Source organism: Otolemur garnettii, unplaced genomic scaffold (genome assembly GCF_000181295.1).
Source record: "Otolemur garnettii isolate 467f Iridium unplaced genomic scaffold, OtoGar3 scaffold00115, whole genome shotgun sequence".
In the NCBI taxonomy this organism is placed as follows: Eukaryota; Metazoa; Chordata; class Mammalia; order Primates; family Galagidae; genus Otolemur; species Otolemur garnettii.
This window is the reverse complement of record NW_003852510.1, coordinates 4,828,376-4,841,817: the sequence shown is the minus strand read 5'-3', so window position 1 is coordinate 4,841,817 and position 13,442 is coordinate 4,828,376. Positions and strand designations below refer to the sequence as shown.

The following is a 13,442-nucleotide window of genomic DNA, read 5'->3' as shown; positions in this document are numbered from 1 at the left end:
CAACCTCCAACTCCTGGGCTTAGGTGATTCTCTTGCCTCAGCCTCCCGAGTAGCTGGGACTACAGGCACCTGCCACAATGCCCAGCTATTTTTTTTTCTTTGTTGTTGTTGTTGCAATTTGGCCAGGGCTGGGTTTGAACCTGCCACCCTCTGTATACAGGGCCGGCGCCCTACCCACTGAGCTACTTGTTCCACCCTTTTCCTTCCATTCTTGAGATACTTGCTAAGAAGAATATGTTCTAGATCCATCCATGTAAACATAAAAGAGATAAAGTCTCCATCTTTTTTAAGTCTGCATAATATTCCATGGTGTACATATACCACAATTTATTAATCCATTTGTGGGTCGATGGGCAGTTGGGCTTCTTCTATGACTTAGCAATTATGAATTGGGCCGCAATAAACATTCTGGTGTAAATATCTTTGTTATAAAGTAATTTTTGGTTTTCTGTCTATATTCCTAGTAGAGGAATTGCAGGATCGAGCAGCAGGCCTATTTTTAGATCTCTGAGTGATCTCCAAACATCTTTCCAAAAGGAACATATTAGTTTGCATTCCCACGAGCAGTGCAGAAGTGTTCCCTTTTCTCTACATCCATGCCAACATCTATAGTTTTGGGATTTTGTTATATGGACTAATCTTACTGGAATTAGATGATATCTCAAAGTGGTTTTGAAGAATCAACATTGTTAAAATGTCCATACTACCCAAGGCAATATACAGTTTTAATGCAATCCCTATTAAAGCACCACTGTCATACTTTAAAGAACTCACAAAAATAATACTTCATTTTATATGGAATCAGAAAAAACCTTGATTAGCCAAAATATTACTCAGAAATAAAACCAAATCAGGAGGAATCACGCTACCAGACATCAGACTATGTTATAAATCTATAATGATTAAAAAATAGCATGGTACTGGCACAAAAACAGAGAGGTAGATGTATGGAACAGAATAGAGAACCAAGAGATGAACCCAGCTACTTATCGTCATTTGATCTTTGATAAAGCTATTAAAAAAAAAACATTCAGTGGGGAAAAGACTCCCAATTTAACAAATGATGCTGGGTGAACTGGCTGGCAACCTGTAGAAGACTGAAACTGGACCCTTACCTTTCACCATTAACAAAAATTGATTCTCGCTAGATAAAAGATTTAAACTTAAGACATGAAACTATAAAAATACCAGAAAAGAGTGCAGGGAAAACACTTGAAGAAATTGGCCTGGGTAAATATTTTATGAGAAGGACCCCCCAGGCAATTGAAGCAACAGCAAAAATACATTACTGGGAACTGATCAAACAAAAAAGCTTCTGCACAGCCAAGAACACAGGATGTAAAGCAAGCAGACAGTCTTCAGAATGGAAGGAGATATTTGCAGGTTATGTCTCTGGCAAAGGTTTGATAACTAGAATCCATAGAAAACTCAAACATACTAGCAAGAAAAGAACAAGTGATCCCATCTCCTTGTGGGCAAGAGATTTGAATAGAAACCTCTCTGAAGAAGACAGGCACATGGTGTACAGATGAAAAAATGGCCTACATGAAAGAATGCTCATCATCCTTAATCATCAGAAAAGGATGCTAAATTTTATCAAAATGCCTTTTCTGTATATATTGAGAGGATCATATGGTCTCCGTTTTTGCTTCTGTTGACATGGTGAATTATGTTTATGGACTTTTGTATGCTTTTTGTTTCTGTTCTTGTTTTTTGAGACACAGTTTTACTTTGTCGCCCTCAGTAGAGTGCCGTAACGTCATAGCTCACAGAAACCTCAAATTCTTGGGTTCAAGCAGTCTCTGTCTGAGCTTCCCAAGTAGCTGGGACTACAGGTGCCTGTGACAATGCTCAGCTATTTTTAGAGATGGGGTCTTGCTCTTGCTCAGGCTGGTCTCCAACCTATGAGCTCAGACAGTCTACCTGCCTCAGCCTCCCAGAGTGCTGGTATTACAGGTGTGAGCCACTGCATACATCCTGGGACTTGCGTATGTCAATCATCCTTGTGTCCCTGGGATGAAACCTGGGATTGATTGTGATGAATGATTTTTTAATGTGCCACTGTAATCTATTGGCTAGGATTTTATTGAGAATTTTTGCATCTATATTCATTACTGAAATTGGTCTGAAGTTCTCCTTTTAGTTGGGTCTTTTCCTGGTTTTGTTATCAGAGTGATGCTTGCTTTGTAGATCATGTTGGCGGAAGATTTCATCCTTCTCATTTTTTTAAAATAATTTCTGCAGCATGGATATAAGCTCTTAGAAGATTTCCTAAAATTCTGGTATGAAGCCATCTGAACCACGGCTTTTTTTGTTGGGAGATTTTTATTATTTCTTTGATCTCAGTTTTTGAAATTGGTCTGTTCAAGGGATCTATTTTTTTTTTTTTTTGGTTATGTCTAGGGAGAGGGTGTGATTCCAGATATTGATCAATTTCCTCCACATTGTCAAATTTCTGAGAATAGTTTCTTATAGTATTTATTCATAGATGATCTCTTGTATCTCTGTGACATCTATTGTTATTTCCCCTTTATCATTTCTGATTGAGGTTACTAGAGATTTTACTTCTCTGTTTCTAGTTAATCTGGGCAAGGGTTTATTGATTTTATATATATCTTTTAAAACCAACCTTTCGTTTCATTAATTTTCTGAATGATTCTTTTGTTTTCAGTTTCATTAATCTCTGATTTAGTTTTGGTTATTTCTTTTCTTCTGCTGGGTTTGGGATTAGATTGTTCTTCTTTTTCCAATTCCATAAGATGGTTCATGAGTTTGTTGATGTGCTCTCTGTTTTTCGAACATAGGTGAATGTGTAACTATAATCTGTTGGCTAGGATTTTATTGAGAATTTTTGCATCTGTATTCAAAATGTGATAAATTTCTCTCTTACAACTGCTTTTGCTGTATCCCACAAGTTTTGGTAACTTGTGTCTTCATTGTTGTTGTTATGTTTGAGGAATTTAATGATTTCCTCTTTCATCTCTTCTTGAACCCAAGTATCATTCAGGATAAGGTTGTTTAATTTCCAAGTCTTTGTGTGGGGATGAATATTTTTGTTGGAGTTGAGTTCCACCTTTATTGCCTTGGGGTCTGAGAAGATATAAGGTGTGATTTCTATTCTTTTAATTTTGCTGAGGTTTGATTTGTGTCCTAGGATGTGATCTATTTTAGAGTATGTACTATGAGCTCACAAGAAAAATGTATATTCCTTAACATTGGGATGGCATGTTCTTTATATGTCTGCTAATCCCATTTGTTCTAGGGACACATTTATGTCCTTTGTATCTTTGTTTGGTTTCTGTTTAGAGGATCTGTGCAGTTCTGTCATAGTAGTATTAAAGCCCCTGGCTCTTATGGTGTTATGGGATATCATATTGCTCAGACCCATCAAGGTCTATTTTATAAATCTGGGAGCATTTAAGTTGGGGGCATAAGTGTTTAAAATTGAAATGTCTTTTTGTTGAATTGTTTCTTTGACCAGTATAAAATGTCCATCTTTGTCTTTCTTAACTTTAGTTGCTTTCAATCTGCTTGTATCTGAAAGTAAGAGATTGCAACTCTTCCTTTCTTCTTATTTCTATTTGTGAAATACTATTTTCCATCCCTTAACCCTGAATGTTGATTTGTCCTTTGAGGCTAGGTGTGTTTCCTGGAGACAGCATATGGATGGCTTTCACTTTTTTATCCAGTGTGTGAGTTTGTGCCTCTTCAGTGGTGAATTCAATCCATTGACATTTATTGAGAGAACGGATAAGTATGGTAGAATTCTATTCATCTTATTTTGTCAAAATCCATTGTGTAGTTTTATTGTTTGGGCCATTGTGGAAACTCTGTGTTGACCTTTAGCTTCTGGGTATTTACTTTGCTGGTGGTTCATTGTGGTCAGTGTTGAGAAGAGGTCTAAGTATGTGCTGTAGATCTGGTGGTGTTGGGGCAGATTTCTTCATTGTTTGTATATCTGCAAAAGATTTGATTTCTCTATCAATTTTGAAGCTTAGATTAGCAGGATACAGAATTCTAGGCTGAAAATTGTTTTGTTTAAGAATGTTGAAGATTGGGCAGTGCCTGTGGCTCAGTGGGTAGTACACCAGCCCCATATACTGAGGGTGGCAGGTTTGAACCTGGCCCCGGCCAAACTACAACAAAAAAAATAGCCGGGCATTGTGGCAGGTACCTATAGTCCCAGTTACTCAGGATCCTGAGGCAAGAGAATCACCTAAGCCCAGGACTTGGAAGTTGCTGTGAGCTATGACACTACAGCACTCTACCAAGGGCAATAAAGTGAGACTCTCTTGCTAAAAGAAAAAAAAGAATGTTCAAGGTTGATGACTGTTCTCTTCTGGCTTGGAAATTTTTAGTTAAAAAGTCTGCTGTCATCTGAATGGCTCTGCCTCTGTAGGTCAGTTGGTGCTTACTCCTGGCTGCTTTCAGAATTTTTTCTTTCATCTGGACTTTGGACAGGTTCATTACAATGTGTCTTAGAGAAGCTCTGTTTGGGTTGAGATGACTCAGGGTTCGATATCTATCTGAAAGGAGTATGTCAGGATCTTTGGTAAAACATGGGAAGTTTTCATTTATGATAGTTTGCAGGCTTCCATTCCTTTGGGACAATCTTCTTCCCCTTCAGGGATCCCTATAATGGAGTCTCATAGGTCTCTAAGTGCCTGTTCTGCTTTCTCTCTCTTCTTTTCTACCCCTGACTACGTGGGTTAACTCGAAAACTTTACCCTCTAGCTTTGAGGTTCTTTCTTCTCCATGGTCTAACCTATTTTGATACTTTCTACTGCATGTTTACATTTCCTGATTGTCTCCTTCATTTCCTTAAGCTCTGCCATATCCTTTCTATATTCTACAAATCTCTCATCCGACTTTTGGTTTTGTCTTTCCATTTTCTCATCCATTCCTTTTATTGTTTTTATCATCTATATTTTCAATTCCCTTTCTGTCAAATCCCTTAATTCTTTATAGGTGGAGTTTTCTGCAGTAGCTGCCTCATGGTCCCTTGGGGGAGTTGCTCTGTTGTGGTTTTTCATGTTGCCTGAATTTTTCTGTATGTTCCTTCTTAAGTGTTTTTTCTTGTTCTCTTCCTTGTCCTTCTTTTTCCTTCTCACTTCCTCCTTTGTTTCAGTTTATCTTGTCTCAAAGCTTAGCTTTGATTTTCCCTTGTAATTCCACTTTAGCCATGGGAGTCTCAATAGTGAGGATGGCCCAGTTCTGATTGGCATTGTCAATGAAGGTGTAGCTGGACTTAAACAGGACCTGTCCTACCAGGGGCAGCTTCCTGTCCCTGAAGACCTGGTGGAGGTCATCCGTGGTGACAGCAGGGCTCAGGTTTCCGATGTAAAGCTTGCTCATCATCTGTCTCTTCCCCAAGGGCCTCTCTTTAACATTTTGAATAAGGTATAAACAAAGTCCCTCCTTGTAGTTTTTTTCTCAATGGCATAACTGAAACAGATATCCTTTTTTAAAAAGAAGAGCTTTATGACTATTAGAATAACAGAAATTAACAGAAAACACAAATATTATAAACAGCCCTCTATTTTTGAAATAGAGGTTTTGACACCTTGGTTTCAGAGTCATAAATTCTGTTCTGTTCTACTCTGTCTTCAGGCATATGTATTCCATCATTAAATGGCTAGGAATATTTTGCTTGTATCTGTTAGAAGTCAAAAGGTGGAAAGGTGCCACTAAGAACCAGGCTGGCTATTAGTAATAGCAGAGACTTATTAAAAGCATCTGCCAGAAGATGGGCTGACACGGAATGTGGAAAATGGCAACAGCAGTGATTTAGGGTAAGGAGCCTCCTTTATATGGAGTTGAATACTGTATGATGAACATTCTGGTGCCTTTAAGGAAGTAATATATGTGTAGTTCAGGAAGTGGTCTGTATGCTAGCCATAAGTGATGAACTGGTGATATGGTGTCAAAGACCAAAGGTTATCTGCTGGAGGCCTTACAGAAGGTTGGAGGTTTATCTGCTATGAATCTTCTACAACCTGGAAGGAATGTTTCACAGAACCAGAAGAAACAGTACAAATCTTGTTCTTTGCTTCATGAATGTCTAGACCAGTAGTTCTCAACCTTCCTAATGCTGTGGCCCTTTAATACAGTTCATATGGGTCGTGACCCACAGGTTGAGAACCATTGGTCTAGACCCATCAGAGGTAGGGAAAGACTAACAGTACCTTCCCTGGATTTGTATTTCCCAAATATAAGAATTGGCCTGATGACAGGGTTTAGATTCATTGCCCACACACTAGATTTCTCTCTCTCTCTCTTTTTTTTTTTTGCAGTTTTGGCTGGGGCTGGGTTTGAACCCTCCACCTCCGGCATATGGGGCTGGCGCCGTACTCCTTTGAGCCTCAGGCACTACCCTCCACCACTAGATTTTTAATATAATAAAATAAATATAATGAAGTAGATTCTCTGCTTTTGGAACTCTTCTGTCACTCAAAAACTAGGGTTTCTGCAGGTTTTGATCATCATGTTTCCCAGTGATGGGCCATAGCTGACACTTTCTGATTTCATTATCCTCATGTCTTGGGCCAAAAGATAAATTTTGGGGGTAAGTTCCAAACATTACTAAATCAGCAAACTAGTTAAAATTTAAGGTTATGTTCTGGATTTCATTATCTTCCTTACATGGAGGCTAAAAAAAAAAAAAAAAAGATTTAAAAACCAAGCTTAGCCAGGTGCAGTGGCTCATGCCTATAATCCCAGCACTGTGGAAAGCCAAGGCTGAAGAACTTCTTGAGCTCAGGAGTTTGTGACTTGTCTGAGCGAGAGTGAGATCCTGACTCACTAAGACAGTGAAAACCCAGCTGGGTGCTGTGGCGAGCACCTATAATCCTAGTGGTTCTCCAGAGGCTGAGGTAGCAGGATGCCCACAGTTGGAGTCAGAGGTTGCAGTAAGCTATGATGCCATTGCACTCTGCTCAGGGCATAGGATGAGACTGTCTCAACAACAAATGAATAAATAAATAAATAGCAAGCTGAATTTTAGTGGACTGTGAAATAAAGTAACATATATAACTTATGTACTATAATCTGCAGTATCATAAGAAATTAATGTACTCTTTTTTGTTCTGATTTAGTCTTCTAGCTCCCTGGTTATTCTAGTTTTTAGACAGAGGTGGGATGAATGTGAATAATTAGTTGTGAAGACTTAGTACTCATGTAACTTGGCAAAAACATTCAGTTTTATATTTTTCTAATGTATTAAACAAAAATAGAGCTCAGATTCCATTCTATTGGTAGGGAAGGTCTTGATTCCTCTGACAAGAAGCTTAAACATTGCTAATTTTTATATTTCAAAGAATTTTCTCCTTCAAATTTGATCTAATGCACTTTTACCTGCTTAAGGCTATATGATGATTGTCACTGAAATGTAATGTTTTTTGTCTCTGTGTGTTTGTGCTCACACATGTGTATGTGTGTATGTGCGCATGTGCATATGTGTATATAGTGTATACACATGTTTAATTTAATGTAATGTCAAGCAGAACATATTGAATTTCCTTTTTTCCTTCGACAGGCATTTGATGATTATTTATCCTACTGTATGACATCTCCAGAAACAATACTGCTATTTAAAGTTGAGACTTGCAACAAGTTTTGTGATCATTCCTATTTGATAGGTAGGAAACAACAAATAACTACATTTGAATATGATGAAATATAAAGAATAATGAGTGTGATAAGGGTAATGGAAAAGAGACTTTTAAAACTGAAAAGATATTTTAAATAAACCTTCAGCTGAGCCCTATAGCAGCACTATGATAGTGAAAGACTTGTTTCCATGATCAACTGACATTTTCATATGGATGGTGACTTTCCCCTCAGTAACTATAAAAGAATACTGTAGGCTACACAATAATCCATAGAAGACCTAGTTTTGTAATCTGAAAAAACTTGAAAGTTGAAACTTTGCTCAATGTTTAAGACTGTAGGTTCATTTCTTAAGGAGGCAGTAAATTATAGGTTCAGTTTTTACAGCTAATATCTCTTTTGCATGAAAAAAATGTTTTGACTCTTAGGTGAAAGTAACAAATATAAAAATAGATAATATCACACATATTAGAATTTTGCCCCGTTTAACTGAAAATAGCTAAGCTGTGTTCTGTGTAGGGATAATGTTGACCTGTTAAACAAATCCCTAAAATGTTTCACAAATGACCCTGTTGTTTCAAAGCAAAGCATCTTTCAAAGCTATTCCACCATAATTTAGTATGAATATTCTGAACTGTGGCTAAGATTTTAAATTTTTATTTATGTATTATTAATAGTTTTACCTTATTCAAAGGGACTGTTATCAAATATTTTGTTAATCTTGTGTAGTTCTAATAGCTTTCTGTGATAGTAAATAATAATTTCCCGCCATTGTTTTTTGTTTTTTTTCCTAAATGATTTAGCATCTACTTAAAAAGAGACTAAGACTATGTCATATACTCCTCGTTTTTAAGGGCATATTTTATCATCTGTTAAATGAGTCCTTCTCCTGAGCAATCTTCTTCTTCAGGATGTTACTGTGAACTGGGCTTTGAATCATTTTTATGATTGGTGTATAGTGCCACATATTACTGTCATCCATACCTAATAGATCCTTCGTTTTGGTTGTAGACTTATTAGTAGGTCCTCTTTAGACACAAAGTAGAAGCTCTGAAGCAACTCTCTGAGGGCTTCTAGCAGTAAAAAAATAGTACCTACCACATATGATACTACTTTGTGTTTATTATATCTAATCCCCTTATTAAAATCTATAAGGAAAATACTGTGATATTTATTGTAAGATGAAATAACTCAGAGGTGTCAAAATAACTTTCCTAGAACTCAAAGCTAATGAGAAGGAGAGCTTAAATTGAAAAATAGGTCTGTCTCCCAAAGATTTTTCTCTGAGATTCAGACTTTCTGATTTTGGTTATTTACGTTAAACAAAGTACGTATTATTGTACTCTGGACCTCCTGTGTTGATGTTCATTAGGACAGTGGTTACAAGCTGGGCTTTAGAATCACATTGCTTGGTTTTCAGTTCCCACTCTGACATTTCTGAGCTTTGTGACTATGAACAAATATAATTTTTCAGTGCCTTACATTCTTTATCTAGTTTATAAGGTAGTTCTGAGGATTAAATGAAATGATTTAAAGCACCTAAAATAAGTGTCTGGCCCATGGTAAGAAGTCAGTACCCAGGCTCAGCGCCTACAGCTCAACCGGCTAAGGCGCCAGCCACGTACACCTGAGGTGGCGGGTTCGAATCCCCAGCCCGGACCACCAAACAACAATGATGGCTGCAACCAAAAAATAGCCGGGCGTTGTGGCGGGCGCCTGTGGTCCCAGCTACTTGGGAGGCGGAGGCAGGAGACTCGCTTGAGCCCAGGAGTTGGAGGTTGCTGTGAGCTGTAATGCCACAGCACTCTGTCCAGGGGGACAGCTTGAGGCTCTGTCTCAAAAAAAAAAAAAAAAAAAAAAAGAAGTCAGTACCTGTTGTTCTTTTTATTTAATATTATAGATAAGTTTTCTCTATGTATTTTGGAACTTCCAGCTAATGTTTTATGTTTTTAGTTAATACCATCATTGTAGGGAGTTTCTAGAAGTATATGTATGACATGTATTATTTATATATATGTATGTATATATATACTTTTCTGACAAAAATAAATACATTTCTAATTTCATAATGTTGACGAGCATATAATCCATACTTTAAAACATGCCTTGAACAAAAGAAAACTTAATACAAAGTGTATTAGCTAAGTGTAATTAGCACTGTTCCAAGTGCTAATTAAAAGATTTTTTTAATAGGAGCAGAAAGATAATAAAATAAAGATATAAACGATATTGTCCATTAGAAGATGATAACTGCACAGAAAAAATAAGCAGGCAAGGAGGAGAGGGAAAGTTGAAGGATGGGGGTGGAGATACTGGATTGTTAAGTACGAGTGACATTTGAGCAGAGATTTGAATGACATTTAAGTAAGCCAGATAGACAGATATCTGAGAAAAGAGCATTCCATAGCAGGGAGGAGTAAATATCTGTGGCAATGTCAGGGGTTAGCGAAAAGACCAGTGTGGGTGAAATAGAAAAATCAAGGAGGATGATAGTAAAAGATGAGATGAGATCACAGAGGTAATGGTGAGCCACATAGTGTGGGGTCTTATAGGTCAAAGTAGTAACTTTGGCTTTAACTCTGAGATGAAGAGCCAGTTCATTTTAAGAGTGAAGGAATATCATTATTTGACTGATGTTTTAACAGTTCTGACTGATATATTGACAATATACTATAGACTTAGGCAAGGGTGGTAGCAGAGGACTTTTAAGGAGCTATTGTAATAATCAAGATGAGAGAAAACGGTGACTTACTTGGTGGTAGTACTGGTGGTGATAAATTGTCAAAAATTGTCTATGTATTTGCGACAGATTGGAGAGGGATGTTAGAGAGATAGGCTTGCTGTTTTTACTTTCATTTATAGATAAGTTCGTGTCATAGCTTTTATTTAATGCAATTTAAATAAAACCATCTGTATCAGCACTGAAGTTTCTTTTCCTGTTTTATTGGGTATTTAGTTTACTCTGCAGGAAATCCAGCATTTTGTAACTGAAATTATGATGCTACACAGAATAAGTACCTTAATAATCATTTTAAGTTTCGACCAGGGATCAGCAAATTATAGCCAAAGGGCCAAATCTGGCTCACTGCCTATTTTTGTAAAGAAAGTTTTATTGGAACACTGCCACACCTATTAATTTGCATGTTATCTATGACAGCTTCCCTGCTACAAAGGCAACGGAGGCCCACAAATCCTAAACATATTTACTGTCTGGCCATTTAAAGAAAAAGTTTGCTGACCATTGATTTAGTAGTCATGTCTAATTTTTTTTCTAACTACTCAGACCGTTTAAGTATGAATTAAAAATTTAAGAGGAGACATGAAATAATGATAAAGAGAGCAAAGAGGTATTATTCAGTGACACCAACTTCTTTCTTTTACATTTATCTACCTTTTTCTTTGCTTTGCGTATTCACTTCTCACAGATCTCTGTAGTGCTTTGTGTAGGGAAACAAATGCAGCTGACAGGCCTGAAAAGAAAGTGTTTTCTCAATGGTAAAAACTTACTATAGGAATGAACATCAGATAGTAGAGACTAATTTTTGAATTTCACAGCCTTAATAGAAAATAAAAGATGAGTACCTGCATTAATGTGAACATCAGTCTTTATGAAGAATTTGGATCTCTTCTTATAAGTTTATAATCTATTGAAGCAGTATAAACAACTTAGACCTCCAATGTTGTTTGCTTTAACAGGTCTATAATGACAGATCTATACTACCTCAGTCAGACAGACGGAGCAGGTGATTGGCGGGAAAAAGAGGCCAAAGATCTGACAGATCTTGTCCAGCGAAGGATAACATATCTTCAGGTAAGAAGGTTAGGTTAAGGATAATTTGACTGAAAAAAAAGAAGTAAAATCATAATATAATAAAAATAATAATTTCTGTTTTTATTCTTCCTAGCCATTAATTACTCACTTTACATGTTTATTTGAAAGACATTATGTTATGCCTTGAGTGGAATTCAGAGAAGGCTGAAATAAAGGCTTCGCTCGAAAGGGAGATACACACACACACACACACACACACTACAGTGCAGAATACAGGATGCTACGTTTTATAGGAGGGAGATAGATGAAATGTTTATTGGAGTTTTGAGTAAGGAGACATCAGGGATAGTTTTGTGTATAATGTATTATTTGAACTGTATTCAAAGGCTACAAAGTGTAGTTAAGTAAGATTTTGACACATGGAAATGGAGGACAAGAACGTGCCGGCTGGAGGATATGATGTGAATAATGGTTTATAGCTGAGAAAGAACAGTACAGGAACCCAGATGAGAAATGGGGTAGTTTACTTTGTCTGGGGTTTTAGATTATGTGAAAAGGGGGGTTGGAGAAGAAGCTGGAAAGACAGGTTTGAAAGCCAGATTTCAGAGGTTAGGCTTTATGGTATATAAACAAAAAGTAGTCACTGAGAAATAGTAGTTATTTGTTTCATAAACATCATTAATGACAAAAAATAATTGGTTCTGGGCCTTTTTAAATTCTTTTAATTTTTTGTATTCTAGTATATACAATCTTAAATGTTTATAAGGACAGAATTTATTTATTTTTGAATTTTGTTTTTCTATTTAATGTATCAGAAGCATTTTTCTATTTTAGAAAGGTTTTGAAAGGTTTTACACATAAGAGTGGTATGGTTAGAGTGGTGCTTTAGTGAAATTAATCTGAAAGTAGTATTTTGGTTGAACTAGATTAGTATTTGAAGAGACTAGAAGGAGGGAGACCATTTAAGATAAAAGGACCCTAGTGCAGGTGAGAAGTAGTAAAGAATATGGCAGTTTACTTTGGATGTAAAGAGACAAATTTCTGAGAGCCTGGGAAGATAGAATTGATAGGCCTTTCCCAATAGGTTGAAAGAGATGAAATGGCTGGGATAATGAGGGCATCATTAGCTGACAGAGACTAAGAGATAGAATTGTTTTCGGGGGAAAACAGTTTAGCAGTAAAATTCTCCAAAACTCAAAAATGCTTAAGGTTAAAATGACCATAGAACATCCTCCACTCCCCATCCTTTTCTTTTCTTTTCTTTTCTTTCTTTCTTTCTTTTTTTTTTTTTTTCCTTTTTTGAGACAGACTCTCACTTGGTCACTCTTGGTAGAGAGAGTGCTGTGGCATCTTAACCTCACGGCAACCTCAAACTCTTGGGTTCAGGTGATCCACTTGCCTCAGCCTCCTGAGTAGCTGGGACTACAGGCACCTACCACAATGCCCAGCTATTTTTTAGAGATGAGATCTCACTCTGGCTCAGGCTTGTCTCAAACCCATGAGCTCAGGCAATCTGCCTGCCTGGGCCTTCCAAGTGCTGGTGTCACAGGTGTGAACCACCACGCCCAGCTTTCCCATCCTCTAATGTTGTTGATGCCATACTTGCTGTGTATAATTACTCTGCTTTCTCTTTCGTATTAGAACGTGTCTTATAAAAGCAAAAGGACAACCAGTGGCATGCTTCTGTCTATTGAAAAGTATGCATTTCCTACACTTAAATAGGAAAATGTAGAAAATCAAATGTTTAATGCAGGCGTCCTCAAACTACTGCCCGCTGGCCACATGCAGCCGGCCTAGGACATTTATCCAGCCCACCGGGTGTTTTTGCCGCTGCTGCCTGTCCTGCTTAGCAGCTGACTAGTCTGGGGGGGCCCCAGTCCGGCGCTCCAACAGTCTGAGGGACAGTGAACTGGACCCTTGTTTAAAAAGTTTGAGGACCCCTGGTTTAATGAGATCATTAAAAACCAAACTGATGTTGGCTTACTGTCTTAATTTCATACTCACATGGCTACTTGCTATACCTATTTTAGTTCTTTTCTTTTCTTTTCTTTTCTTTTCTTTT

The 13,442-nt window shown here is 37.3% G+C and overlaps 1 protein-coding gene across 4 annotated transcripts in view; it reads left to right on the top strand.

Annotated features, from left to right (window-relative positions):
- The window catches only part of FUT8 (fucosyltransferase 8), a 287,292-nt gene that overhangs the window by 174,891 nt on the left and 98,959 nt on the right, over nt 1–13,442 (top strand). For 3 of the 4 annotated variants that reach the window (XM_023517616.1, XM_023517617.1, XM_023517618.1), the window contains one exon: nt 11,305–11,419. In XM_023517616.1, the coding sequence (XP_023373384.1) occupies nt 11,305–11,419 (115 nt within the window). Of the gene's footprint in view, nt 1–7,588; nt 7,638–11,304; nt 11,420–13,442 lie in introns of those variants that run through there. The other variant, XM_023517619.1, reaches the window with a different exon arrangement.